The 26,250-nt window shown below is 46.7% G+C and overlaps 1 protein-coding gene across 5 annotated transcripts in view; it reads right to left on the bottom strand.

The window, feature by feature from the left end:
• The window catches only part of Nsg2 (neuron specific gene family member 2), a 59,508-nt gene that overhangs the window by 4,577 nt on the left and 28,681 nt on the right, over positions 1-26,250 (bottom strand). The window contains exon 4 of one of the 5 annotated variants that reach the window (NM_001347080.1): positions 21,221-22,865. The exons of the other annotated variants lie outside the window; for them this stretch is intronic. Coding sequence (NP_001334009.1) covers positions 22,776-22,865 — 90 coding nt within the window. The 3' untranslated portion in view covers positions 21,221-22,775. Of the gene's footprint in view, positions 1-21,220; positions 22,866-26,250 lie in introns of those variants that run through there. 5 annotated transcript variants of the gene reach the window in all.

The following is a 26,250-nucleotide window of genomic DNA, read 5'->3' as shown; positions in this document are numbered from 1 at the left end:
CCTCCCAGTGCAAAAGGAAGACTCTTCCTAGCTGTCTGCAGAAGACAGTCTCTCCTGTTTGCCTTCTAATCAAGATGTAGAACTCTCTGCAACTCCAGCACCATGTCTGCCTACATTCGGCTATGCTTCCTGCCATGATGATAACAGACGGAACCTCTGAAACTGTAAGCCAGCCCCAGTTAAAAGTTTCCCTTCATAAGAGATGCCTCGGGCATGGTATCTCTTCACAGCAATGAATCCCTAAGACACAGGACTTCCTGCCTTCCTTGGACACTACACTCCTGTCCCTACCACCGGAGTGAAATGTCAGGCATCAGTTGCTGGCTTTGCCTCTGTTTGGACACCTGATACCCACCTGGCATGTGTCCCATACCACAATTGTAGAAAAGCAAAACTTTCTATACTGACCACATTTCGGCCTTTTCTTGTCATGTTCCCCATATAAGACAATATAGCATTTCCTTACATGGATTTATAGTGTACTAGATAGTCTAAGAACTCCAGAGGAGTGCTAACACACAGGAAGATGTACAAAGGTCATATGCAAATACGATTGCACAGGTGAGGAGTTTGGTATTCACTAGTGGTTCGTGCATACAGTCACCTACTGATCTTGATAGACGGTGTGTATCCACATAATATCATTCAGTCATGAGAGGGATGAAATATGTGTGACAGATGTAGATAGACCTCAAAATCATTACACTGAATAAAAGAAGTCAGATCTAAAAGGCCATTATGAAATATCTGGAGTACATTAAATGGTAGCGATAGAAAACACACTGGCAGTTGCCAGGCGCTCAGGGTTGGGAACAACAGAGAATGACTGATAATAGGTACCAGGTTCCCTCTGCGTGATGAAAATGTTTGAAATTAGACAAGGATGATGGCCACAAAGCACTGTAAATATTGTAAATGCTACTGAATAGTTCATTTTAATGTGACTAATTTTACCTCAAGTTTTAAATGCCAGTGCTGAGGGAACACCTTGCCTCAGGAGTGGGAGCCATTCCTGTATTTGGTGACTCTATCAGAGAGCTTTAATATTCTGCTAGCCTCCCTCCCACCCTAGTGGGCAGCCCACTATGCCAGAATGCAAACTGTCATGGCCCCATTAGTGGCAATGAAGTGGCTGTAGACCCCATACATGCAAAAGAAGAAGCAGAGATCCGAAGCCACACCTTCCCTCCACCAGCATTCTCAGTCAGCTCAAGGGGCTTCTGGGAAAGCCCATCCCAGTGACCACATGACCCAGCCTCTGACTGAGCAGAGCCCCAGCCTTTTGACAAAACTAGCAATAGGGCGAGATATCTAAACACAGGCACGGACCAGGCAACATCCATTTAGGGTGGGCACTGGGGGCAGGTCCCCCAGACAGACAGACCAGGGATTTCCTATTCTTTCTGAGAGGAACAGGGCTTGATTTACCTAGGTCATCAAGGCTGACTGTGTGACAGAGAAGCAAGGCTGACTGTGTGACAGAGAAGACCAGGGATCTCCTCCCTTTCTGAGAGGAGCAGGGCTTGATTTACCTAGGTCATCAAGGCTGACTGTGTGACAGAGAAGCCTTCCGAAAATGTCACTAGGAAAAGAAGAGGGAGGAAGGGCTGAGGATGGGCGTCTCCTTTAGGCACAGTGGTTTCAAGACTACTATCAGAAGCATCTGACAGGCCTTCGGATGCTGGCATCTAGGTTCCCCCCTCCTGTGGATTTCAATTTAAAGGACAATGGGAAAATGGGCCCAAGACATGAGCATCATTTTCAGTCTTACACCCTTGGCAAGACTGACTCCTATAAGTTGTTTAGATTTGGATCTCAAGCTGGCTAGATATGTTATTATCGTGTGGATGACATTTTCAACAATTCCGCCCTTCTGGCTCCACCTGGGTGATATGACAACAGAATCTTTGGGGTAGAGTCCAGGCCTCGGGATGTCTGAAGCCCCTGCCTCCCTAAGTGTAGGCAGGGAGAAGAGCTCTCTGTGAAGATCTGGGCCAAGGAAGGCTTTATGAATGCTGAGTGCTGAGTAGAGGCTGGGGAGTAGCCTGCCCATATGTACAGTTAACAGGCTAGCTGTGTCAGGGTAGATGGAGGTCATGTCGTCTGAAAGCCTTCATCCCTTTCCTGAATTTTAGTAGGGATTGCTCTGTGACCAAGGCTATCAGCGCAGGGAACTAATCTGGGGCTGGGATGTGTCCATGTGGGGGACTTTGCAGAAAGCTCCAGCTGGGGTGGCAGGAGGCTCTGAGGAGAGGACCGTGCTTCTGCCAGAAGTGCAGCTTGGAAAAGTCTGGGCTGCTTTAGAAGGTTGTTGGGTTTGGCTTAGAGGAGGCAAAGGAGAGGAGGGCCTGGAGCAGAGGGCGGGGTAGAGTGAACACACTGAACGTGGAACCTTGACTCATGGTGACAGGGGACCCTTGAAGCTTTTAAGTGGTCAAATGGTGGGATCAAGATTAGGGTTTGGACAGATGTCTCTGGAGGCAGTGTACAGAAGTCAGGGCTGGAGGTAAGGCTGGAGACAGGGAGGCCAGTGGGAAGGCTGATAATTAGGGAATGTCTTAAATATTGAGCCAGCTTGGGCAGTACGGTGGAATGAGTTGAGCTGAGGAGACCACTTCACCTTGGCCCCAGGGCTGGGGCATGGACTTAGAGGCTTGGGATTTCTGTCTTGGCTTCTACTGAGATTTTCAGACAGGTAGATAGCCCGCTGCCCTGAGCCAGCCTCTCTCTTCCTGGAAGATTGGTAGAATTCAGAGGCCTCCAGAACTTGGCGTCCATAGCTAAATCCCCTGATGGTGAGCCGTGGCCTGCAGGAAGGAACCTTCCATTTCTCCACTCACCAACATGCTCTGAGTACGGACGCTGGGCTCTGAGTCAGGATTCATTGGCTTAATTAGAGCACCCAGTTCCTGGAGATGTACTAATGCCCTTGGCTTCACCCTAACAATGTGGGACCAGCAATGAAGTCCAAGCTTTTCACCTAGAAGCAAGGAATCCTGTGATATGATCTTCAGCACCTGCCAACACCTGCCTCCATCTCCCGAGGTTTCCCTACTTCTGACTTCCTCATCACAGACAAATTTCCAGATCTGCTCTTAGCCAAATGCCACAAGGCAGGCAGGCCTTTAGGAACAGGCAGTGAACAGTTAGGTATCTGATGAGCCACCTCCTAGCCTGTCACAGAGCAGGGTGTGGGGGCAGAGCGAATGGAGGACAGGGTGGGCTGGAAGAAGACAGAGAGCTCCACCCTGACGTTTTCAACAGATCTCCTACCCCCTCCTCTGCCAGAACCAGCACTGCCCTGCTCTGAACACCCAACCTCCTGGAAGATTCCTAGCAGAAAGGCATCCTTACTGCATTATGCACACTCAGCGGAGCAGACAAAACCCTCCCGGGCCGTCAGCCTTCCTTTCTCTGCTCTCCAGTTCCTACCTCCAAAGCCATTAACTTCTCTATCCATCCTAGATCCTCCATAACAAAGAAGATCTTTTACCCCATCTCCCCCTCAGGTTCTCAGGCAACATTTAGCCCCTCCCTGTCCACCCTGCTCTCCAGGAATAGCTCACTATGACATGATCAACCTGGTCCGTCTGCTGCTCCCTTTGGGAGGTCGCATAGACTAACTCTCACTTCCATTTGCTCTGCACAAAGTATCAGGGTCCTTGTTTGCCTGATTGTTTGATTGATTGCCTGTGAGGTAGAGTCTACTGGATCTTCATCTTTTAGAGGAGACTAAGGCACAGAGAAATCATGTGCTTTTCCCAAGGACACACAGTGCATTAAGCACTATGCTCTCAGGAGATGAATAATATATAATGTGTTACTCAGGAGGCTGGTCCTTTCTGCTCCTCAGAAAGTGTGGACTGAGCACATGCTCATGTGCTACGTGCTGGCTTGAAGTCCAGGCTACAGGCTGTTCTCCACACAGGGAGGACAATGCTAAGTGTATAAGGGAAGGGTCCTACCCCGTGGGCTCCAGCATTGATCCCTGTGAAAACCTTCCTCCTCCATAAGAGAGTCAGACAGTGTGCATGCATCCCTGGACAGGAGGAGGGCGGCCCCTGAGATGCATGCCCATATCTCAGTCTGCTACAAATGGTACATCATTTGGAAGGATGGGCACGGCAGGTGTAATTAGGTCAAAGACCTTGAGGTGAGATCACTGTGCATCACCTGGGTGGGTATTAAAGTCCAGGAGCCATGATTTTATTACATACAGAGACAAAGGCCAACACACCGGGGAAGGAGAGGCAGTATGGAGTTGGAGGGAGTCAAAGGAGCTCGAAGATTCAAGGGGAGAAGACTGTGTAGGGGCCTATGTCAACCCTATCTCAACAGGGTATAGTCACTGGGAACCTCATTTGAGAAAATGCCTCCATATAAGGCCTGTAGCATATTTTCTTAATTAGTGATTGATGGAGGAGGGCCCAGCCCATTGTGGGTGGGGCCATCCTTGGGCTGGTGGTCTTGGGTTCTATAAGAAAGCAGGCTGAGTAAGCCATGGGGAGCAAGGCAGTAAGCAGCACCCTTCCATGGCTTCTGCATCAGCTCCTGCCTCCAGGTTCTTGCCCTGCTTGGATTCCTGCGCTGACTTCCTTCAGTGAATGTGGAGGTGTGAGCCAAATAAACCTTTCCCTTCCCAAGTCGCTCTGATAGTGGTGATTCACCACAGCAACAGGATCCCTGGCTAAGGCAGGGTGCACCGGAGAGAATGGAGTTCTGCTGCATTAAGCCACAGAGTTTAGGGTCACTTATCATGGCAGGTCTGGGGAACTAACATGGTGGACCCATTGGCAGACCAATGCACAGGGTCATCTGAAATCTGCTGTCTGACATGGTGAGAGCTATAAGCCACACAGAATTGGTCGATAGAAAACTTCCTTCTGCTAGCCGACAGAGCTGGGCCCTCACTCTGGAGCAGATATAGAATTCTCTGCAGTGGCTGTGGGGACATATCACCCTGTTTCTGTCTCTAACAAGCTGAACAACCTTGGGTAAGAACTGCCACTGCTCCAAGCCCATGTTTCTTCATCTATGAAATGAGGACCCAAGTCTCGCACTTAAGACTGGATGGGGTGACACCTCCAACCCCCCTGACACAGGCACAGCTGTTAGCTCTCACTGACTGTCCAATGGTGCACAGAGCACTGTGACAAGTGACATTTATGCACTCTCTCTCTTAAGCCCCATGCTGGCTCTATAGGCTCAGCCATCACCCTCACTTACAGAGCTGGAAACTGAGGCACAGTGGAGCCCAGCCAGCTCTTGGCAACAGAAAGAGCAAAGCCTGGCCAATACCCCAGAACATGTCTGTGGCCCTTCCCTGACAGGCTCTGATAATTCTCCAAGTCTGCAGCAGCGCTTGCCTGAAGGAGGGCAATGAAGTGGCACAATATCATGAGGCAAACTGCTCATTTATTCTGGGAGTGCACGACACCACAGACCTTAAGAGTTGGGAGAAGAACACAAGTGGTCCACTGTCTGCCTACTCAGGTTACCAACCCAAAGCCTCAGCGCCAGGGAAGCAGGGGCCTTGTTAGTATTCAGGTTCTACAGCTTTTGTGTCGTAGAACCCAACAAATGGCCTTTCTTTATGAAGAGAATAAACCCTGGAAACCTCGTGGCAAGAGAAGCTTTCACACTGGGGAAATTAAATTTCATGGAGACATAAAACCAGAGCCACCCAACAGGCATGATAGAAGTGGCAACCACCACCAGAAGAGATGGAATCCTGGTTTCAGGCATCCTATCCCGGAATTAGTCTTGGGATTCTGAAACAGGTTGCAGTGGACAGGACGGGGACTAAGCCTCTGCAAGCCCACTGAGATAAATGGCCTTCTGGATTTCTCAGCACTCTCCCTCGTACCACGCAGAGCAGAGAACACAGAAGCCTTTAATGTTGAGATTTCTGATGGAGGCCTCAGAGCTATATGCACCTGGGTGTCTCCCTCGGACCCCCAGCCCCATCCCTGCCTTGGGGAACCTCAGCTTCCTTCTCAGGTGGGGGTGGTATCTGCATAGTAATTGAATGTGTCGATGCATACCAACCCTTGGGTAGTTGTGGATCAGGATAGATGTCCAGGGTCTCACAGGAATGACCCATGGCTCTGTACCCATTTTATGGACTTAGGCTGGACACAAACAGAATGGCTTGTCGTATGTGATAGGCTTCTTATTCCTCTTCAGCATCCTACCCAAAGCATGATCCTGGGGGTGGGGTGCCTCTTTTCTTTCATCCCCTTGGACACACTATGGTTCTCTCAGGATTTCTGGGTGGGTAGGGCATAGAGATCAACCTCACACTCTTATTCTAGGTCACCTGAGAACCCTTGATGTCACCTGTAAAATGGTCTTGAGTTGTTACATTAATCTCCCCTGAGACAACCAATGTGGGGAAGGGAAGAGTTGTGTGTGAAGGCACCAACTCGGCTCCAAGAACCCCTTCCTACTCCTGCTGGGGTCAGGCCTGTGTGTGGCTCAGTTGCTTCTTCAGCACCAGGGTTTGGGATATAGTTCTGTTACCTTCCTGCATTCGCTGTGAGGCCCCACTGACGAGCAGAAACCCCTTCAAGGGCAGGGCCAGACTTTCTCTGCGCTTCCTCAAGGCACAGGGGTTCTCAAGAGGGCTCACTGGTGGTTCATGCTGATGAGACAGAAGTGAATTTCTGATGTGAAGCCTGTCCTCTCTGGCCTCTTCTGCCTCCCCTGCCTAATTAATTCTTCCTTTGGCCACCGAGGGATCTTCCTAAATGACCCTTCTGGAGATCGTGGACGTGCTCAGAATCCTCCTCTCACTTTGTACCTCCACGCCTGCACTCTTGTGGAACTGAGTCAGAGGCAGACTCCTGAGCTCCTTCCTCTGGGTTCCGATCACCTCCATTCCACCCCACCCTGGAAGTCAGCATAATCCACATAGATCCTGGCAGCCTGGGTGCAACTTACTCAGAGCTGTCATTAGCTCATGACAGTCAAAATCATTTGTTTGTGTGTTTGTTTTTGCCTCTAAATAAAAGACAACAAGGTTATCTCAGTGTCTGTTAGGATCTGGCCCTAGAACCAGTGTGGATCTCACCACCATACATTGCTCCAACAGTAATATTCTGTACTGTCAGCCACAGGGAGGAAGAGGGGTTGACCCTCCCAAATAGGTGACTATACTTCTTCATGCAGAAATATCAAGACTCATGGCTTCAACCCTGACCCATGAGATGAGAAGAAAAGGAATGGGGAAGAGAGAGGGAGGAGGCCTGGTACTTTGGAGACACAACACAGGGTCTCATCCCTTCAGCCTCCCTTTCTGCTTTCCTGAGTCCCATTGACATCTCTTCCTTTACTTCTTATCTCAGGTCAAATTTGGGGTCATGGGTCTTGCTATTCCTGAATGAAGGAGCATAGTCATCTGTTTTTGGAGTGGACAACTCCTCTTCTTCCCTGTGGTTGGCAGTATAGAATAGTCCTGCTTGAGCAATGTATGGTGGCAAGATCCACATGTGTTCTGGGCAAGCCCTGATCACTGTCTCCAGGGTTCTGGGAAATAAAACACCAGAGCAGGGCAAGAAAATGAGACCTGAGTTTGAGGTCGCCAAGGCCATGGCAGGAGGACTCAGGACTAGGGATGACATGTGTGCTTGGCTGTGGCTTGTCACTGTCAAGGACCAAAATCATAGTAACAGAAAGGAAAGGAGCCCATAGCCAAGTCCTATCATGCATGGGCTTCCCCAAAGCTCTCCTGGTGGAGCCACCTAGGGTGTGCTCCATTTTCACGGAATTATATTTTGTTTGTATTTGATGTGTATTTTGCCGATATGTAAGTGCACCATGTGCAAGTAGTACCCAAGGAGGCCAAAAGAGGATTTTTGGATCTCCTAGAACTAGAGTTACAGTTGTGAGCTGCCATGCGGGTTCTGGCTGCCAAACCTGGATCTTCGGTCAAGAGTAGTAAGTGCTCTTGACTGCCAAGCCAGCACACAGTCCTGATATTTTAACATGTCACATGAGACTCATTAGAGACTCCGTTCCTGGGGACTTGTGCTGAGTGCTGGACACAAAGTCATCCTGTGCTGCATACCACCTGTGGGGCAATGGGCTATACACAGACAGTTTGGTCTCCAGTTGGGCTGAGGTGTGGAACCCTGGGACCTGGTGGTGATAATTCATCTACATGGGATGGAAGGAGTTCCCTCATATCTCCTGGAACTCTGGCTCCTGTTGAAGTTACTGCCCCCTCATCCCCCACAGGAAAAGTGTGGCTAGCAGTCACACAGACAATGTCCCAAGCTTCTGACCTTCAGGATAGACTCCTCCCAGCTACCTAGCAACAGTAAAGATAATAGCCTACTGTAAGAGGGGCTGCTTGGCCCCACCTCATTCTCTTACTCCCCTTACTTTCCTCTCTCCTCTCCTCTTGCTTTCCTCATTCTCCCCTCTTACTCTCTCTTTCTTACTCTCTAGCCTTTCTTCTCTCTCTCTTTCCCCCTTCTCTCCTCTTGGCCATGGCCGTGCTCTCTCTCTCTCTCTCTCTCTCTCTCTCTCTCTCTCTCTCTCTCTCTGTCTTACCTTTTCTCTTTCTCCCTGCCTTTCTACAATAAAGCTCTAAAACCCAGTCTCTGTTCATCAAGGCCCACTGCGTGTGGACGATGGGATAGGCTTTCTCCTAATGAGCCGTTTCTAATCTCCCAATGGAAGGCCTTCCTATGCTCCAGTCAAGGCCCAGACTAAGGACTCTTGCCTGCGTGGGAACCTCTCTCCCTCAGCCCTATCTCCTATAACCCCGGGGCTACAGAGTGTCACCCCCAGGGGTCCCCGGTTGGGGGCTGCCCCTTGTTCACCCCACCCCCCATTGAGTGGGGTCAGTGGCTTAGATGCCCACTCGGGGCTGAGTGGAAAGCATCTGGCAGCTCTCCCGCATCTGCCTGCCCAGAGCATAGGAGAAACTCTGGCCAGATGTGGGCTATCCTCCCTCCCCAGCCCCCTTTAGTTTCCACAACCACCCTCTGTTCTAGACTGCCAGATAGAAAGCAGTGTGCCGCTCACACTGTATTATTATGTGTAAACTGAGGCATAGAGAACCCCCCAATTAGCTCTAGAAATGGAATGGAGGGGACATTCTTAAAATACAAGTTTCCAGAGGCTAAGCTTGCAAGCAGCTCTCTCCAAGATGCTCTCAGCCTTACTCCATGAGTTCCTTTTAAATAGAGACTGAGTCCTAGCACCTTTCTCCCAGGGTGTGTGTGTGTGTGTGTGTCTGTCTGTCTGTCTGTCTGTCTGTCTGTGGCACATGTAGGGAAGGAGGCATGATGACTTAGAGGATTCAGTAGGGAGACCTTCCATCACAGACAAAGGCAGCAAGGCCAGTAGAGAGTGGAAATCTGTCTCCCTCCCCAATCCTGGCTAGGTTCATGTCAACTTGACCCAAGCTAGAATCATCAGAGAGGAGGGAATCTCAGTTGAGAAAACACCTTCATAGACTGAGCTGTAGGCAAGCTTCTTAATTAATGATTGATGAGGAGGGCACAGCCCACAGTGGGTGATACCACCCCTGGGCAAGTGGTTCTGAGTTCTATAAAAAATCAGGCTGAACAAGTCTTGGGGAGCAAGGCAGTAAGCAGAACCCCTCCATGGCTTCTGTATCAGCTCCTGCCCTGTCTGAGTTTCTGTTCTGACTTCCTTCGATGATGAACAGTGATGTGTAAGTATAAGCCAAATAAACCCTTTCCTCCTATTGGGGTGTTTCAGCACAGTAATAATCCTAACTAGGGTACCTTCTCATGTCTATGTTCACAGGGGCCTCTGTTGCCAATGGTGACTGCTCTGTGGGCAGGCCTGGCTTCTTACCCTAGGGACATGTGGGCTAGACTTTCTGGCTCCAGAGCCTCCACGGAGTTGCCTAAAAACACTGCAATTCTGTTCATTAGGATTCAGAACAGAGTCTGATTCTCCAAATCAACTTTGCTGACCTGACTTTTTAAGAATCATTTTCTGCCAAGAAAAGGGGATTAAAGAATGAAAGTGGCTAAATCAAATAAGGAATTTGTGCTGCAGAGATTGTGTCTCCATGGAGATGAGAACACAGGTTCATCTCCATCAACATGGTTGGATGCAGGAAGACATCTGTGCTCCACCAGTGGCCAGAGGTGGGGTTTGCTTTGAAATATTTGGGACAGAGACGATGCCCTGCCCTAGCGCCTTTTGTTGAGATTGACTAAAGCAAATGGATATCAGTCCATCAACAGTCAAGTACTCTATGTTCCAGGTCCTGACTAGACAGGAGTCATTGTTCTTGCATTCCTGATCTTGGAAAGCTCAAGTCTGGTGCAGCAGGCCTCAGAGGGCAAGAAGCCATAATAACTCAGCATAAGGTATGACCACATCTGGGACCCATAGCATGGGAACCCCAGAGAGACTCACCCCCCCACACACACATATACAATGGTATAGGGAGGCTCTTTGTTGTGTGTGCACTGGGGAGGGATGTCCTCCATGGGAAGAAAGGGAAAGCATGCCCATAGCAGGAAAGTCCAGTGAGCCTGATACTAGAAACTGAGAACAAATGGACTTTCTCCCACAGATTTTACCCCTGTTTGGCAAGTGTGCCTTGGGTCACTGTTATCTACCAATGGTCTGAGTTCATGTGTTGCCAGCTTGGTCCCCAGTGGTGATGCTGGGATTTGAGGAGCCTTTAAGAAATGGAACTTCAGGAGAAGGTCAGTCATCTGGAAGCACTGTCTTTGGAAGGGAGTTCAGATACTTTCCAGGGGACTTGGGTTATTTTTTTCAGCACAGGTTGTCATAAAAGAGCAAGACCAGCTCCTTCCTCTCGTCTGACTTTCTGTCTCACGCAGGATGCCTCCCTTTTCCCCACATTCCCACCTGATGGCATGTATGGTGATGTGACATGTTGGTGGGATCTCTGACACAGCAATGCCATGTGATTTGGATTTTTGGCCTCTAACACCGTAGGCCAAATAAACCTCTTTTTCTTTATAAAGTATTGAGCTTCAGGCATGCTGCTATGGCAATCAAAACTGAACGCATCTTTTTGCATCACAATGTGAGAATCCTCCATGGAGTAAAGTAGGGTTCACTTCAAAAGAATAAGAATCTGGGGAGTCCTTCAGCTTTCCTTCTGACCCCATGATGCATTTCAGCTTTAGGAAAAGCTGATCTTTGGGAGAGCCAATGTTTGCTGGGTGGTCTGCTTTTGGTAGGGAGCCTCTGGAGAGTACCAGAATGTGGTACCAAGGCATGCTTCCTTCCTTCCTTGCTTCCTTGCTTCCTTCCTTCCTTTGTTTTTAGAAAATTTTAATTTATGTGCTTACACGTGTGTGTGTGCACGCATGCACACATGTATGTCACAGGTGCAGCACCCACAGAAGTCAGAAGAGGAGCTGGGGTTTTAGGCTGTATTGAACCACTCACTCAGCAAGGGTACTGGGAACCTAACTGGGATTCTCTGGAAGAGCAGCCACTGAGCATCTCCTAAGCCCTCTCTGAGACCCCATCCATCAACTGATTCCATGTCATCTTCTTCCAGTCATTGTGACCACCAACTTCACCCTTAAATAATTCAGAAACTGTCCCTTAAGGCCCACATGTCCTTGGATGAACATGTGTGTGTGTGGGGGGGGTGCGTGTGTGTGTGTGTGTGTGTGTGTGTGTGTATAGTGTGCATGTATGTGTGCAAGTGTGTGCATGAGCATGTGTGTTTCCTTATATCCTCAGATGGAGTATATTTCTGTCAGACAGCTCTAAGAGGGACAGGAAAGCCGCCTAGTTGACTGGTGTGGAGCCAGAACCTCTCATGGCCCTTATCCCACTCATGACCCCAAATTCTCACCTGGGAACTGGGATGCACTGATACAGGGAGGATATTGGTCTCTGTGTGGGATGCTGAACACAGCACCTGGCATGGAGCAGGAGGCAGACACTAAAGACCTGAGGATTGGCTGCCTTGGGACTGACTGTCTTCCTGCCTCTTCCTATGCCATGGCTCTCATGTCTAGGCAATTGACTATTTTTCATATCCTCAAAGATTATCTTCATTCGATACTGACTTTTTTTCTTTGGGATTCATCAGACTTGTGCACACAGCAAGATAGGCTGAGCCACTCAGGCTTCTGTTGGTCTGTCTCGTTTCAACAGAAGAAAGGAAGCCATTTTGTTCTGCTTTTGTGAATGCTGGGGCAAGACTGGAGATAGCCATGGGTCCTGGCCAGCCTTGAACTAGGTTGGTTTGAATCTAGGGTCTCCTTTAAGAGCAGGCAAGCTATTTACTGCCCACTCCCTGCCCCATCATTTGCAAAACAAGACCATGTTTTGCCACACTGTGCAGTCTGTTTTTTCACCCATGAGAGGAGAATTTTACTGCCCTTAGCCCCTGCTATCACCTATCAGGGAAAGGCGAGACCATCTTAAGAATCACCTCCCAGCTTTGGCATGAGTTGGTATGTGCTTGAAAATGGTGTCTAAGGTTACATCAGAGTGATTTCTGTAAAGATACTCCCCTGGCTAGAAATGCCAGCCCTAAATGACAAGCCAGGCCTGGAGTGAGAATCCAGTGGAAGGCCCTGGTCACTGTCTGTTAGTCTGTCCAGTTCCTAAGCAGGGGACTGGCTTTGCCTCTTCCCTTTCCAAGATTTCATTGGTAAGGCTTAGGGGACCATTGTAATTTATTAAGCATAATAGAGGTATTAAAAAACCTTTTATTTATTTTTACATGTGTCTATGCTTGTCTTTATTACATGGACTATGTTCGGTGCCCACTGAAGCCTGAAGAGGGAACTGGAACCTTGGAACTGGGATAATCGCTGTTCATAAGCTGCTAATGTGGATGTTAGAAACTGAGTCTGAATCCTTTGCAAGAACAGTGAATAAATGCTCTTAACCACTGAACCATCTCTCCAGCCAGGAGATAAACTGATTAATGATTTTTCAAGTCGGTTCTATCAGTTAAGTCCTATAATTTTCCCCAAACCAAATTTACTATATTAACATGATGTTTGACCATTTTCCCACAGAGCCCCACCTCAAACCCTCTAAAGAAGAGCACTACCCAGGGCCTGCTAAGTAAATTGCCTTTTGAAAGTAGAGGAAAATGGAACATCTTGGCTCTCAAACTTCTTACAGGCAATACTGTGACAATCTTTTTCAGAACTCAGAGGGAAATTCCCCATGGGCAGAGAGTGATATGAAAATGTGGTCCTGAGGTGCAGGGCCACAATTCATGAATGTCTGTAGCATTCTTGAAAGGAAAAAGATACTATGTAAATCAGGACATTTCAAAGCAATCACATTTCCCAATTTAATGTGCTCTCAGCATAATGATTATGAAGAAGGAGTCGGGGCCAGGGCCTTGCATAGCTAGGGGATAAATCTCTGGCTAGCTAAAGAAAATTTCATTTTAAAAGTTAAAGCCATAATTTAACCCAGGTCAGGAGAGATAAGAGCTGTGATGGAGACACCCTTACAGGAGAGAGCCTTAATTCATAAGATGGTGTCTGTCTATGACAACAAAGGGCATATAAATATGAAATAATTCTAAATGTGTTTGCTACCTCTAACCATCCAGCTACCCTGGGTCGTCTCTCATGAACAAGTATGGAGCTGACAACAGCAATATGTGACAGGCACCAACTGGGACACAGAAGGCACCTTGGGGACTGTGGGGTCCACCCCATCCATGGAGGGCAGCAGCTGCTCTCCCCAGAGTGCACTACAGACACCTGTGATCAATTATGGTGTCAGGGTAGGAGACTGATGTGGTCTGGAGTGCATATCCAAAAAGCATCTCCAGATAGATATGGATCTATGGTGTGCCACAGCGAAGGCTTTGACGGAGAGGAGGAGGACAAGCACTGTGCAGCTAATACAAGCCAAGCACTGAGCTTTACGCTTTAAGTCCACACCAACAACCATCAGATGAGACTGCCTTCTTTTCTAAGATGTGTGTGTGTGTGTGTGTGTGTGTGTGTGTGTGTGTGTGTGTGTGTGTGTGTGTAAGAGGATGCTGAGAACCAAACTGGGGTCCTCTGAGAGCAACCCATGCTCTTAATCATTGAGCTGTCTCCTCTCGAAGCATCTACCCATTATCCCCATCCTACTAAAAGGAAGCCAGAGATTCTGCTGGATGCACACAGCCCAGGCCAGTGAAGCTCCCCTGGTCTCTGCTCCCTTTGACTGCCGAGCTTGCATTTCCGTCATGTTTTCAATTTGATTTCAGAAAACAGTCAAGACAAGCAAACCCCAGCTCTGACCAGGGACGCTCTGGACAACACCCAACTCAGCAAGCCGAGAAGTTCGCAGCCTGGCTGTGCCTGCAGTGCCATTAATTACAGTTAATGCTGTGCTCCACCACACAGGCAGAAAAGCCTTGAGCAGCAGGGCCGTGAACGATATTAACTGCTTTCGGGGGATGGTTTTAAATTATTATTAAGAAAATGAAAAGCTACCAAGCGTTCAGGATACAGGCAGTGTGGTAATTCAGTTCTGCCCACCCAGAGGCTGGGATGTGACTATTTGACAGGGAAGCTGTAAAAAGGAGGAGGACTTAGCACCAGGTCAATATGGTTTCAATATCTGTTCCAGCATTTAGTGGTTTGTGACTTTAAGCCAACAACACCTCTGAGCTCTCATTTCCTTATGTGCAAAATGGCAACTGGTTATGACATTCACTTACCAGGTACAGTGGGAGGACATCCACGCATGCGGAGCAGGATACCCCATAACTGCTGGCAGCTGCTGCCACTACTACCACAATGTATCTCTCAAGCAGTCACCAACAGCCGACCACTTGACATCCTGCTGCTACAGGCACTGACATCACTTCCTGGAGAAGGCCTGGTGGGTGGGTCAGAGCCCTGATTAACTTTCTCACAGCTGCACTGGGCAGGTATGAGACCCGTTTACCTCACTTACTCTCCCTGGCTGCCAATAATGAAGGGCCATTCTGAGTCCATATTAATGAGTACATCATCTAGTAGACCCCAGGCTGTAGGCACAGCCAACCTGGGAGTTCACAGAGACACAGAAATTAAGGGCCTGAAACTTAGGGGAATGTCTGTCCCAGTGCAAGTGACCCACCCAGAGTGAGGGGTACGTACACACACACACACACACACACACACACACACACACACACACCACACACCACACACACACACACACACACACACCACACACACACACACATACACACACACACACACACAAACACACAAACACACACACACACCACACACACACACACACACACACACCACACACCACACACACACACACACACACACACACACACACACACCACACACACACACACACACACATACACACACACCACACACACACACACAAACACACAAACACACACACACACCACACACACACACACACACCACACACACACACACACCACACACACACACACACACACACACACACACACACACACACACAGGTGTGAAATCAGAGGAAGATAGTTGTGGACAGAGCTGATGAGTGGGTGTGGGGTCTGGGGGTCCTTGTACAAAGCTGTATTTAAAAGGCTGTGGACTGATTGAGGGGTTGGAAATGAGACTTGGGCGAGGAAATCTTCCTGGATATAGAAACAAGATCCCCAAAGAGGTGCAGACTCTGCTACTCCAGGCTGAGAAAGCCAACCTGATGTTTGCCTGTGTCAACCAAGCATTGCCCAAACTGCTTTCTTGGATATTATTTCAGTACTTTTTGTATTTGGCCACGATTGGCTGCTGTGAGCACTCAGCAAGTCTGTGTCAAGTAAAGAAAAGTCACGTACTAGTTTCTCTCAACTCTAAACTTTATTTATTTGTATGGGTGCTGATCTGCATGTATGTCTGTGCACCACATGCGTGGAGTGTCCAAGGACATCAGAAGAGGGTGACAGATCCCCTGGAACTGAAGTTACAGATGGCTGTGACTTAGGTGCCGAGGGTGGTATCTGGGTCCTCTTGCAGAGCAGCCAGTGCTCTTAACTACTGAGTTATGTCTCCAGCCACCCTCTCGACTTATCAAGCCCCATTATGGGTCAGTAGCTTCTAACACTCACTGAGTGCTTATCTTATGCCACGCTCTGCCCAAGCACTCCAGAATGTCTGCACAGTTCATATAGGCTGAGCATCACTAATCAGAAAATCTGAACTCCAAGTCATTCTGAGCACTGAGGTGATACATAAGTGGACGGCTCCACTACTGACCTCACAGGGTGGGCAAGCCCAGCAAGAATGCCGTGGAAAGTAACCCCAGGCTCTACACAATGTACACACAAAATATAATGGCGTGGATGTGCTTCCTGGCCCCAAGGCTTCTGATTTTGAATACACAAATATGCAAAGCCTACAGTCTCTAACCCTCCTGGTCCCAAGTATTGCTGGACAAAGGCTTCTCAACCATACACGTGATGAATGCCATTATCTCAGAGAAGCCAACAGAAGGAACGGAAATGGGAAACTGAGATGCATGGAAGATTACAGTGCTCATACTTGAGATGAATGGGCAATCAGCTGACTCAGTGTTTTCTACAAGGTTGGACAAAGAAGAAAATAGTTCTGTGATAATGTTCATAACATGTGGAAAAGAAAAACAAACTGATTGCTTAGAAAGATGCACAGATGGCTTTTCTTTGACCCATCCAGCTTCAAACAACCACCTTCCCCTCTGTTTTGCTTTCTATGCAAGGAGAGGGACTCCAGCAATGCCATTGACACAAGGTAGTTGCGGAATCCAAGAGCAATGGAAAAGGCAGCAAGCACTGGCCTAGCAGCCCTGTCTCTGCTCAGTCTTCCTGGGCCTTCTTTTCTCTCCTGGTACTGAAGCAGTCATTGGAGCATGGGTGTTTAACTGTAAAATCACTGGCATTGTTCAGAAAGAAGGAAGGGGCTATGTGGGGTGGGAGGGAAGAGAGGGTGGGGACCCACAGCTTTGCAAGTACACCTGCTCCTGAGTTTCATGAGGCACAGTGAGTGGTTGAGCAGTTTGTCCTCCAGGCTCTGTTAGAAATACTCATTCAAATAAATCGGGCAATGGCAGTCGGAGGTGACACTCACTGCCACTAACCAATAGGAAACGGTAAATCAAAACCATAGTTAGATACCACCTCACCCTAGCTAGAATGACTGTCCTGAAAAAGGATTAATGATGATAATAATACTACTAATAAATGCTGAAGGTAATGTTAAAAACAAGGGTAGGAATATAAATTAGTGTAGCCACTAAGGAAAGCAATATGGAGCCACCACTAAAACCAGTATATCCCCCAAAGCAATAAAATCATTGCATAGAAGAGACAGAAAGCACACTTTTACACTGATTGCAACGCTGTTTCTAACAGGGTTGTAGAATCAACCTGGGTGTCTATGAACAAACGAAGAAAGAAAATAAAGTATTTATGGACAATGGAATACAACTCAGCCATACAAAATAAAACCATGAAATCTTGTCACGTGCACTAACGTGGGTGGTCTGTTAAGTGAAATGTCAGAAGAAAAAGACAAATGTCACCGATTTGCATCCTGTGTCGGGTCCAAAAGGGTTCATCATGCAGAAACTGAAGAGAGAATGGTGGCTTCCAGAGGCTATGATAAACTGAGGAAGAGGGGAGGCTCAGTGTTTCAGAGGAGGAAGAATCAGCCCGGGTGTTCTATTACTCCAGGGTCAGTATAATTACTCCAAATGTATTATATACCTCAAAAGGCTACAAGAGGATTTTTTTTTTTTTTGGTGTGGTGCAATAGGGTTTTTTTAAAAGAATTTTTTATTAGATATTTTCTTCATTTACAATTCAAATGCTATCCCAAAAGTCCCTTATACCCTCCCCGCTACAAGAGGATTTTTAATGGACTATCCATAAAGAAATGATAAAAGAGAAGATAATGCATATGCTAATGATCCTGAAGTGGTCACAAGTCAGAACAGCAGATTGAACTTCATAACAATGCTCAAATAGTATGGGCCAATCGGGGGGTTAGGAAACTGATTTTAGAAGAGCTACGACTATATGAATAAATGATATTCAAAAGGTTCAAACCTTTCTGGTGGAACAAAAATAATGAAAGGAGTCTCCAAGTCTCAATTACAGCATCATACCCTGGGGTCTTTTAGGAAATTCATAGTTTCTCATCGTATTCGACAGGGAGAGATGGAATTGATCTTCCTGGCTCTCTAAACTTGTTTTAAAGAACATTTTCCCCTGGATACTCAGAGAACTGAAATGGCAAAATCTCATTCACATGTGATCATATAACACTGGGTCACAGACATGGGCTGGGTGCCTAGTTCAGGACAAGCTCAGTGCTAGGCACATGGGATGTAGGGATGAAGGTGGGCTTGATCCTGCAGGCAAGACGGGATGCAGTGTGCTGGAGACAACACTTCTGAGGCAGCCTCACAGGAGACGGGGAAGAGCAGGCAGAGAACTGCCTGAAGGCACAGAGGTGGGGCAGGGGTACCAGTGATGGAAGACGGCTTCTGTGGTCAACACAGTAAATTGATGTAAAAGCTTCTTGGGAGCCTGAGAGAGCTAAACAGGTTGAGCTTCCAAGGTTCACTGATGTGGTTCCACTTGAGTCCTAAAAAAGTACTTAGGCAGCGTGGGTGGAAACGGATTGAGTATATCTGGAAAATAAGGGCACTAGCTGAGGCTTCCAAGCAATCCAGATATAACTGCATCCCACAGCCCCCACCACAGCCCAAGACTGAACCAGGTATCTGGACAGACACTAAATCTGAAAGGAAATATTATTTCTGAAGCCAGCCGTGTTTTGTGGATTTGTGTACATATATGCTTTGTCTACTTATCCCACAAAAAAAGGTTGGGGACTTCACCTTACAAACTGGAGGTCTAAAGCTCAGGAGTGAAAGAGAAGTGAGCCATACCTGCAAGGCAGGTCTGAGCCTTCCCACCCTACAGGCCTGTGTGGCTTCACTCTGCAGACCTGCCAGAAGCAAGAAGCAGACACAAATGTACAGGCAGTATCGTCTGTTGTAGGTGTGTGCAGCCCACAATTACTTGGATTCTCCAGATCCAAGGGTGACTAATGGATCCCTAAAGAATTAATCTGTAAACACAGAGCCCAGAGTTCTACTAATATCCAGTGGTGAATGGCATTGCTTTAGAATAGAGTTCACCTCAGCAACAGCTTCCTCTGCATGGGGCATCACGGGAATGAGGGCTTGTGCTGCCGGGAATCATCCACACCGTGGACCTCAGGCAACTCACAGGACAGCCACTCTGTAAATATGTGCTGACGGAATGGGGAGAGAGAATTGCTCACGGGAGTGACGAATAAGGGAAGACAATGGACATATTCCAAAATGCAATCTTTCAAAGTTTTAGAGAGAGGCAGCTGGATGTAAACTGAATTTGTTTACTTATCTCTTCATATATTTACTGAAAACTATTATACCCCCCAAGAATACTAATATAGATGATTTTATGGGTTATCTTTGTGTATAAAAAAAAATCTTCAAACAAAGATAAACATTATTTCCTTACCCCCAGTTTTCCCAGAGAATAAAGAAAAAAAGCGTGAACTCTTTTTTTCTCCCCCAGAGGTGAAATAAACACTTTAGCAAACCTGATAAATATGATCTCACAATATTATTTAAGCAAAGTTTTTAAATAATACATTAACAAATAGAAGTTGGTAGTATAAAAAACAAGGATGTGTATTACAAAATGTGTAAAAATGGCTTTTTATTTGAAAATTTAATGGTAAAATAATCATATTTGTTAAAATTTATTATAGATCAAAAAAGACAGAACCTCACATTTCTAGTGATAGAAGGCTCTGAACTAACTGTGGACCCTGCATGCTACAATACTGACCTTCCAGGCAAGAAATGCCCACCGGTGCCATAGTGGCATGACTGCTCTGTGAATAACCACGACTTCCTGGTTCAATTTAAAGCCTTTACCAGGAAGCACCCTTGGTACTATGAACCCGGTCAAGGTCTACAGCTGCAGAGGTCACAGGTCCTAGGGAGGAACTTACTACTAATGTTTTGCTAAATGACATGTTGTTAAACTAACTTATAAATATTCATGTTTATACATATAGATTAGTGTTTCTGTCAGTCTTGGCCAGAGATTTTTTTTTTTGTACTGTTAATGCAAAGACTCATAACAGGTCAAAGTGTTGAGCATAAATGACTGTTGAACACTCAGTCCTAAGTAGGGCATCTCTATAATCATCTTTAAGGCCCAGAGAACATCAACGGGGAACAGAAAGACATTAGAGCTGGAGGAGTGGGAGGAGTGTTACAAAATGCTGTCACCCAGATGTGGCCTGGCTGCTGCAATCATGATCATGTAGCAGCTGCAGTTATGCACACACACACACACACACACACACACATACACACACACACACCACACACACACACACACACACACACACACACACACACACACACACACACACACACACATACACACAGATGTGAAATCAGAGGAAGATAGTTGGGAAGAATAAAGGGTATGGGTCTCCCTGCTCTTGTGGACAGAGATGATGAGTGGGTGTGGGGTTTGGGGGTTCAGAAGCCCTGCGAGTATGTATGGTGAATGACCATACCGGGACCAGTTATCAGGAGGCAGATCAGCATTACTTAGGGTGATTCAAGACTTACAAGGTTTGGGGGGACTAAGGATAGGAACTTCCGGGATGGACAAAGGTCATTGGCTAAGGTCTTGGGGCACTGAAATGCCTCACTAGGATGGGGAAGCATTTCAGGAATCTCAGGCGCTAGCTGAACAGGTTTTATCAAGAGAAAGGAAACTGATCCTGCAATCTGATGGAGGCTATGTGACATTCCTCAGGTAGAGTTGTATGTGGGGGCTTACAATTCCCTAGACAAGGTCAGAGAAAGCAAAGCCCTGAGTGCCCCCCTGCCCCCGACGTGCCAAGCCCCACAAGGTTACTGGGTCAATGGTAGACTTCGACATTAATTAGCAATTTTCCCACAAAAGGGGTCACCAGGTGTGGGAGAGGGACGAGAGAGAGGGTAACAGGGTGATTATGATCACAGTACATTGTACACATTCATGAAATTGCAAACAAGAAAAAAAGTTTAAATTTAAAAAGGAAGAAGAGAAGACACACAACTACCTCCATAACTCAGAAAGGATATGTTGGGAAAATCCATGAAAATTTTAAGTACTAAAATGCTAAATAGAAACAACAGATCTGAAATTACTGACCAATGCAATTAGAAGAGAAAAGACAGCATTTTGCAATACGCCTTTTTATTTTAACAATAGAAGAATCAACCTGACATAAAAAATCAAAATATTGGAGAAGGAACAGCCATTGGCATTTTGACACAGAGAATGAACCTGCCAACAAATCACCGGGAACAATGAGAAGTTAACTGCCCAATGGCAAAGAAGTATAAATGCAAAGTCTGAGCTAAGAATAAATAGTTGGATCATGGTGACATACGCCTTTAATCCCAGCACTCCAAAGAAGAGGCAGGGGAATCTCTGAGTTTGAGGCCATCCTGACCTAAAGAATAAGTTCCAAGATGGCCAGGGCTACACAGAGAAACCCTGTCTCAAGAACAAATAAAAACCAAACAACCAAAACAAACAGTATACATAGTTCAGTGTGGATACTAGCACAAACAGTAATGCTGGATTTCCAACCCACTCTTCAGTCAGAGGCAAAGTCCAGATGAATCAAACAATGAAACAACAAATCCAGAAGGCTTCCCAGGCTTAGGGTGGGAGAAGGTCTTGTGTCCCTTTAGGAGAGTGAAATGTGGCTGTGTTTTCTTTCATACTTCTGGATTGATGACTAATTTGAGGTAAAGCAAAAGGGAAAGCTCTATAGTATCCAAGAGCAAGAAGAGGAGGGAGATGTGGGGAGGAGGAGATGGAGGAGGAGGAAGGGAAGGAGAGCAACAGCACCACACCTAGGCCATAAACAAAACCAACTGGGAAGAAATAGCTGAGAAAAACAGTGAGACACATGAAGTCCGTCACTTGGGGTGGAAACCATAGCCAACCTAGCCACACAGAGAACTTTCAGGCAAGATTCAAAGGTCGAATAGTCAATAAGACCAGACACTATGGTAGTGAAAGCTTTTTACACGGCTGGTAAAAAGAAAAATTAATACAATTAAGGAGAACAGTGTAAAGGTCTTTCTTCAAAAAACTAAAAATAGGCCTACCGTGTGATCTAGCTATTCTGAGTATATAACCATAGGAAATAAAGCCAGCAAATCATGACACATGTGCCCGTCCATGTTTATAATAGTGCTACTCCCAACAGTTAAAATTGGCATCAACCGAAGTGGCTGCCAATGACGAGCAGATAAAGAAAACGCTCTCTATATACACATGACGGAGTCATATACACATAACATATACACATAAGTCTATATACACATAACGGAGTGTTAGATGCGAAGAAGGAGGAAATCACGCCATTTGCATCAAAATGGAAGGAACTAAAGGACTTGGTGCTGACAGATTAGTAGCACCTGTTGGCTCTCACCGTGCAAAAGCAAAAGGGGGAGTTTGTGAGGGGGAAAGGGAGGTGGAGGGAGGGAGAGAGGACTTGAATGGAGAGTAATGATAGAGTTTGGGGTGGTAGGGGAGGGTAGATAAAGAGAAATTGTGTTTGATCAGAATATATGTATGCATGCATATAAATATCACACTGAACCTAATCAATATGTATAATTAGTACATATTAAGCAAAAATATGCAAAGCTCAGGGTTACTGGTAATGAAAGTTAAAAATAAAATATCATTTCCATTTACATTATGGTGAATAAACTATTTTCTGTCTGTGTTGTTGATACCATATTTGAAGTCCGTTAAAAGCCGGGGCTGGCAGTTTTGGGAGAGCCACCTGTTTAGGAGGAAGTAGAGATTAGAAACAGCTCAGCCAAGTCTATAAAACCCAGGAACCTACACATCCTCTTTGAATGACTGAGAACCCTCACACCCTATAGATACACCTGGAGCGTGTTTATGCACACATGCGCAGGCTGTAGGCCAAGGGGCTCATAAACAATGGGATCTAAGAACTGACAAGTCCATGCTCAAAGTCCCTGCAGCTTCAGTCTGGTTAAGACCAGTTTGGCCTCATGCATAGCACGTTCTCCACTTGCCCTCACACGGTGGAGGGGGTAAGCAAGCTTCCTCAGGACAATTTTATATGCCTGTTCATTTAAACTTCTGGAGTTTTGAGAATTTTGTGTGTGAGTACTACATTTATATCATTTCCATCCCTCCTTCTTCCATTCTAGCTCTTCCCATGTTCCCCAGTCTTCCCTAAATTCTTAACTGCTCCCTCCACTGCATAAATACAATTTGCCGGGTCCATTTAGTAGTGTGTGTGTGGTGTATTTAGTGTGTGTATGTGTGTAGGTGTTTAATGTGTGTTGTATATAGTGAATGTATGGTGTGTGTGGTGTGCTGTGCTGTGTGTAGACATAAGCGCAAGGAATTTTTTGCAGACATTAGCATACAAGACTGAAAGGCATAACAATAGCAACATAATTGAGAAAGATTATGAAACATCTCAGTCTGCAGTAATAACAGAACAAGAAAGAGATCAAGAAAGATCTCTGGGGTATATTATCAAGAGAAAAAGAACACATGACGAAAGAACGTGTAAAGTGGTTGGTTCTGAGAAAATGAAGGGAGGCAGCAGATACATACATACATACATACATACATACATACATACATACATACATACATACATGCTTATGTAAGTCCAAAAGCTGCCAAGTGAAGGTCTTTGAGGGAGAAGCTGGGAGAGGACTCCCAGGTTGCTGTGTCTCTGCACCGAGGGGAAGCTCTACAGACCTGAGCTCTCTGGTGTGGGGTGCTCCTGACTCCGGTGGCTGCTGAGCACTTCAAATGTGGCTCAGGACTATGGAATTAATGTGTGAATTGTATTCATTGTGATGGCTAATCTTGATGGGCAGCTCAAGGGGATCTTGAACCACCTTGAAAACAAGGTAATAAGGAGAAAGTTTGCTGAGTGTCAGCATCCCCCCCCCCCCCCTGGTTCCAGACTGGGGATGCCATGTGTCCAGCTGTCCTCAGCTCCTGCCATCAAGGCTCCCTCACCGCTGTGAAGAATATTCCCTCAAACCGTGAGATTAAATAAACCCTCCCTCCCTGAAGTCTTCTCCGCGGGCATGTGCCATAGCAGCAAGGAAAAGACCTAATGTGTCTATTGCTTAAGCCAAATGTATTTAGCCACATCTTTCTAGAACTTTCCAACCTGAGCAGCACAGAGCTGCAGAACAGGTATTTTGGGAGCAAAGGCTATCTCAAAGCTCACCTCCTAAATCTGTACTTTCTGGAGAGTCCTTTCTCTCTAGAGGGAGGAGAGAAAAAGGGAGACTTTAACATTTCAGCTTAGGTTTGTTTCTTCATACAGGTGTGTGTGTGTGTGTGTGTGTGTGTATGGTTTTCTTATTAAAAGACAAAATCAAGAACAAAAAAACCCATGGACTGGGAAGATGACCCCACAGTTGAAATATTTGTCCCACAAGCAAGAGGACCAGAATTTGGGTTGTACCCCGAGTGCGCGCGCACACGCACGCACACACGCACACACACACACACACACACACACACACACACACACACACACACACACACTCAAGCATGTATGTATACATTCATACCACATACAATGCACTCGAAAAGAAGACATATTTGTTTTAAAAAGTTACTGACTATCCTATTCACAGCTCCAAAGCACATAGCTCCATGGGCTATGAAACTGAAGTGGACAGTTCTGCCCTGGGGAGTCCAAGCTGTTCTAGGATCATGGGAAACCTGCATGCAAGGAAGTGATGGCATGAAGGAGATGAATGGGCAGTTTGAGCCGGTGTCATCAGATGGATAAATACATATCCATCAGCGATGAAGGAAAGAAAAGCACTTGGTATGGAGAGGGAAACAGAGGCCAGGAGGATGCTGAAGAGTGATTTCATGGGCGAGAAGAGTGTAGGGGCAAGCAGGAGCCTGAAGAAGTGCAAGGCATTTGTTCAGCTATTTTTGGACCCGATGAAGCATCCAGAGTGGTTGTCCTGGAGGATGACGCAATCATGCCTGTCTCTTACAGTCAGGTAGCAACAGGGAAGAGAAGGAATGGGCAGTTTCTGCCTGCCTACGCTGCATCCATCTTCATTAAGGTGCCTGCAGCCTCCAGTCCCCTTCTGGATGCCAGCATCATTATGCCTTCTAAATTTTTTATTTTTATTTTATATGCATGGAGGTTTTGCCTATGTGCATGTCTGTCTCCCACAGAGGTCAGAAGAGGGCAATGGATCCCTGAGGCTGGAGTTACAGATGTTTGTGAGCTACTATGTGGGTTCTGGGAAATGAACCTGAATCGTGTGGAAGAGCATCCAGTGCTCTTAATCACTGAGCCATCTCCCCAGTGTCTTCATTATGGTTTTGCTGTGCTGGGGACTGAACTGGGGCTCCTTCTGGGCAGATGGGCTTTTGTTGACTTGTACCCTCAAGCCTTGAGTGTGGCTTTTTTCTCCTTCCTTCTTCCCTCCCTCCCTCCCCCCCCTTTCTTCCTTCTTTTTTCCTTCTTTACAACATCTCATATCACCCAGGCTGAACTTGAACTCTGGATTCTCCTTCCCCAGTTACCACACGAGCACTAGAATTTGAACCAGCACCAATGTTTACTAACCCAACCCCCCACTCAAGACTTCAAACATGTGTGTCAGCACCAGGATGAGAGACACCCTCTCTCTGGGGTGCTCTGGGGCAAGACTGGCTTATTTTGGTGGCAGGATCCTGTTTGGCACCAACCCCAGAGCATGGTCGCTCCACTGTGGCCCCACTGGGATCTTGTGGGTGTTGGTTCCTCATTGTAGAAGGTGGTGCTATGTATTATGGGATGTTTAGCTGTGTCCCTAATCTCTCCTCTACTCCATGCTCATAAGGCACTTATATCCAGCTATATGTTGGCCAAAATTTCTCCAGGCATTTCCAAAGGGCCTCTAGGGAACGAAACTGCCCCTGCTCAGAAGCACGGTTCCAACACAAGACTGCCAGACATCCTTGGAGCATTCAAGTACCAACCTTACATATGGGGAAACTGAGGCCAGGTTTCCCCTACTCAATTTAGTGGTGTGTTGCTATTGGCTTGGACATTAAAGGTCTATTCAGGGAAATGCAATTCCCAATATCCAAATATCCGAAAATGTAAACTAACTGAATATTTACTTTCTCTCTTCCTCATACACAAT

This window comes from Mus musculus, chromosome 11, assembly GCF_000001635.26.
Source record: "Mus musculus strain C57BL/6J chromosome 11, GRCm38.p6 C57BL/6J".
Taxonomy (NCBI): domain Eukaryota; kingdom Metazoa; phylum Chordata; class Mammalia; order Rodentia; family Muridae; genus Mus; species Mus musculus.
This window is presented reverse-complemented; position numbering and strand designations above follow the sequence as displayed.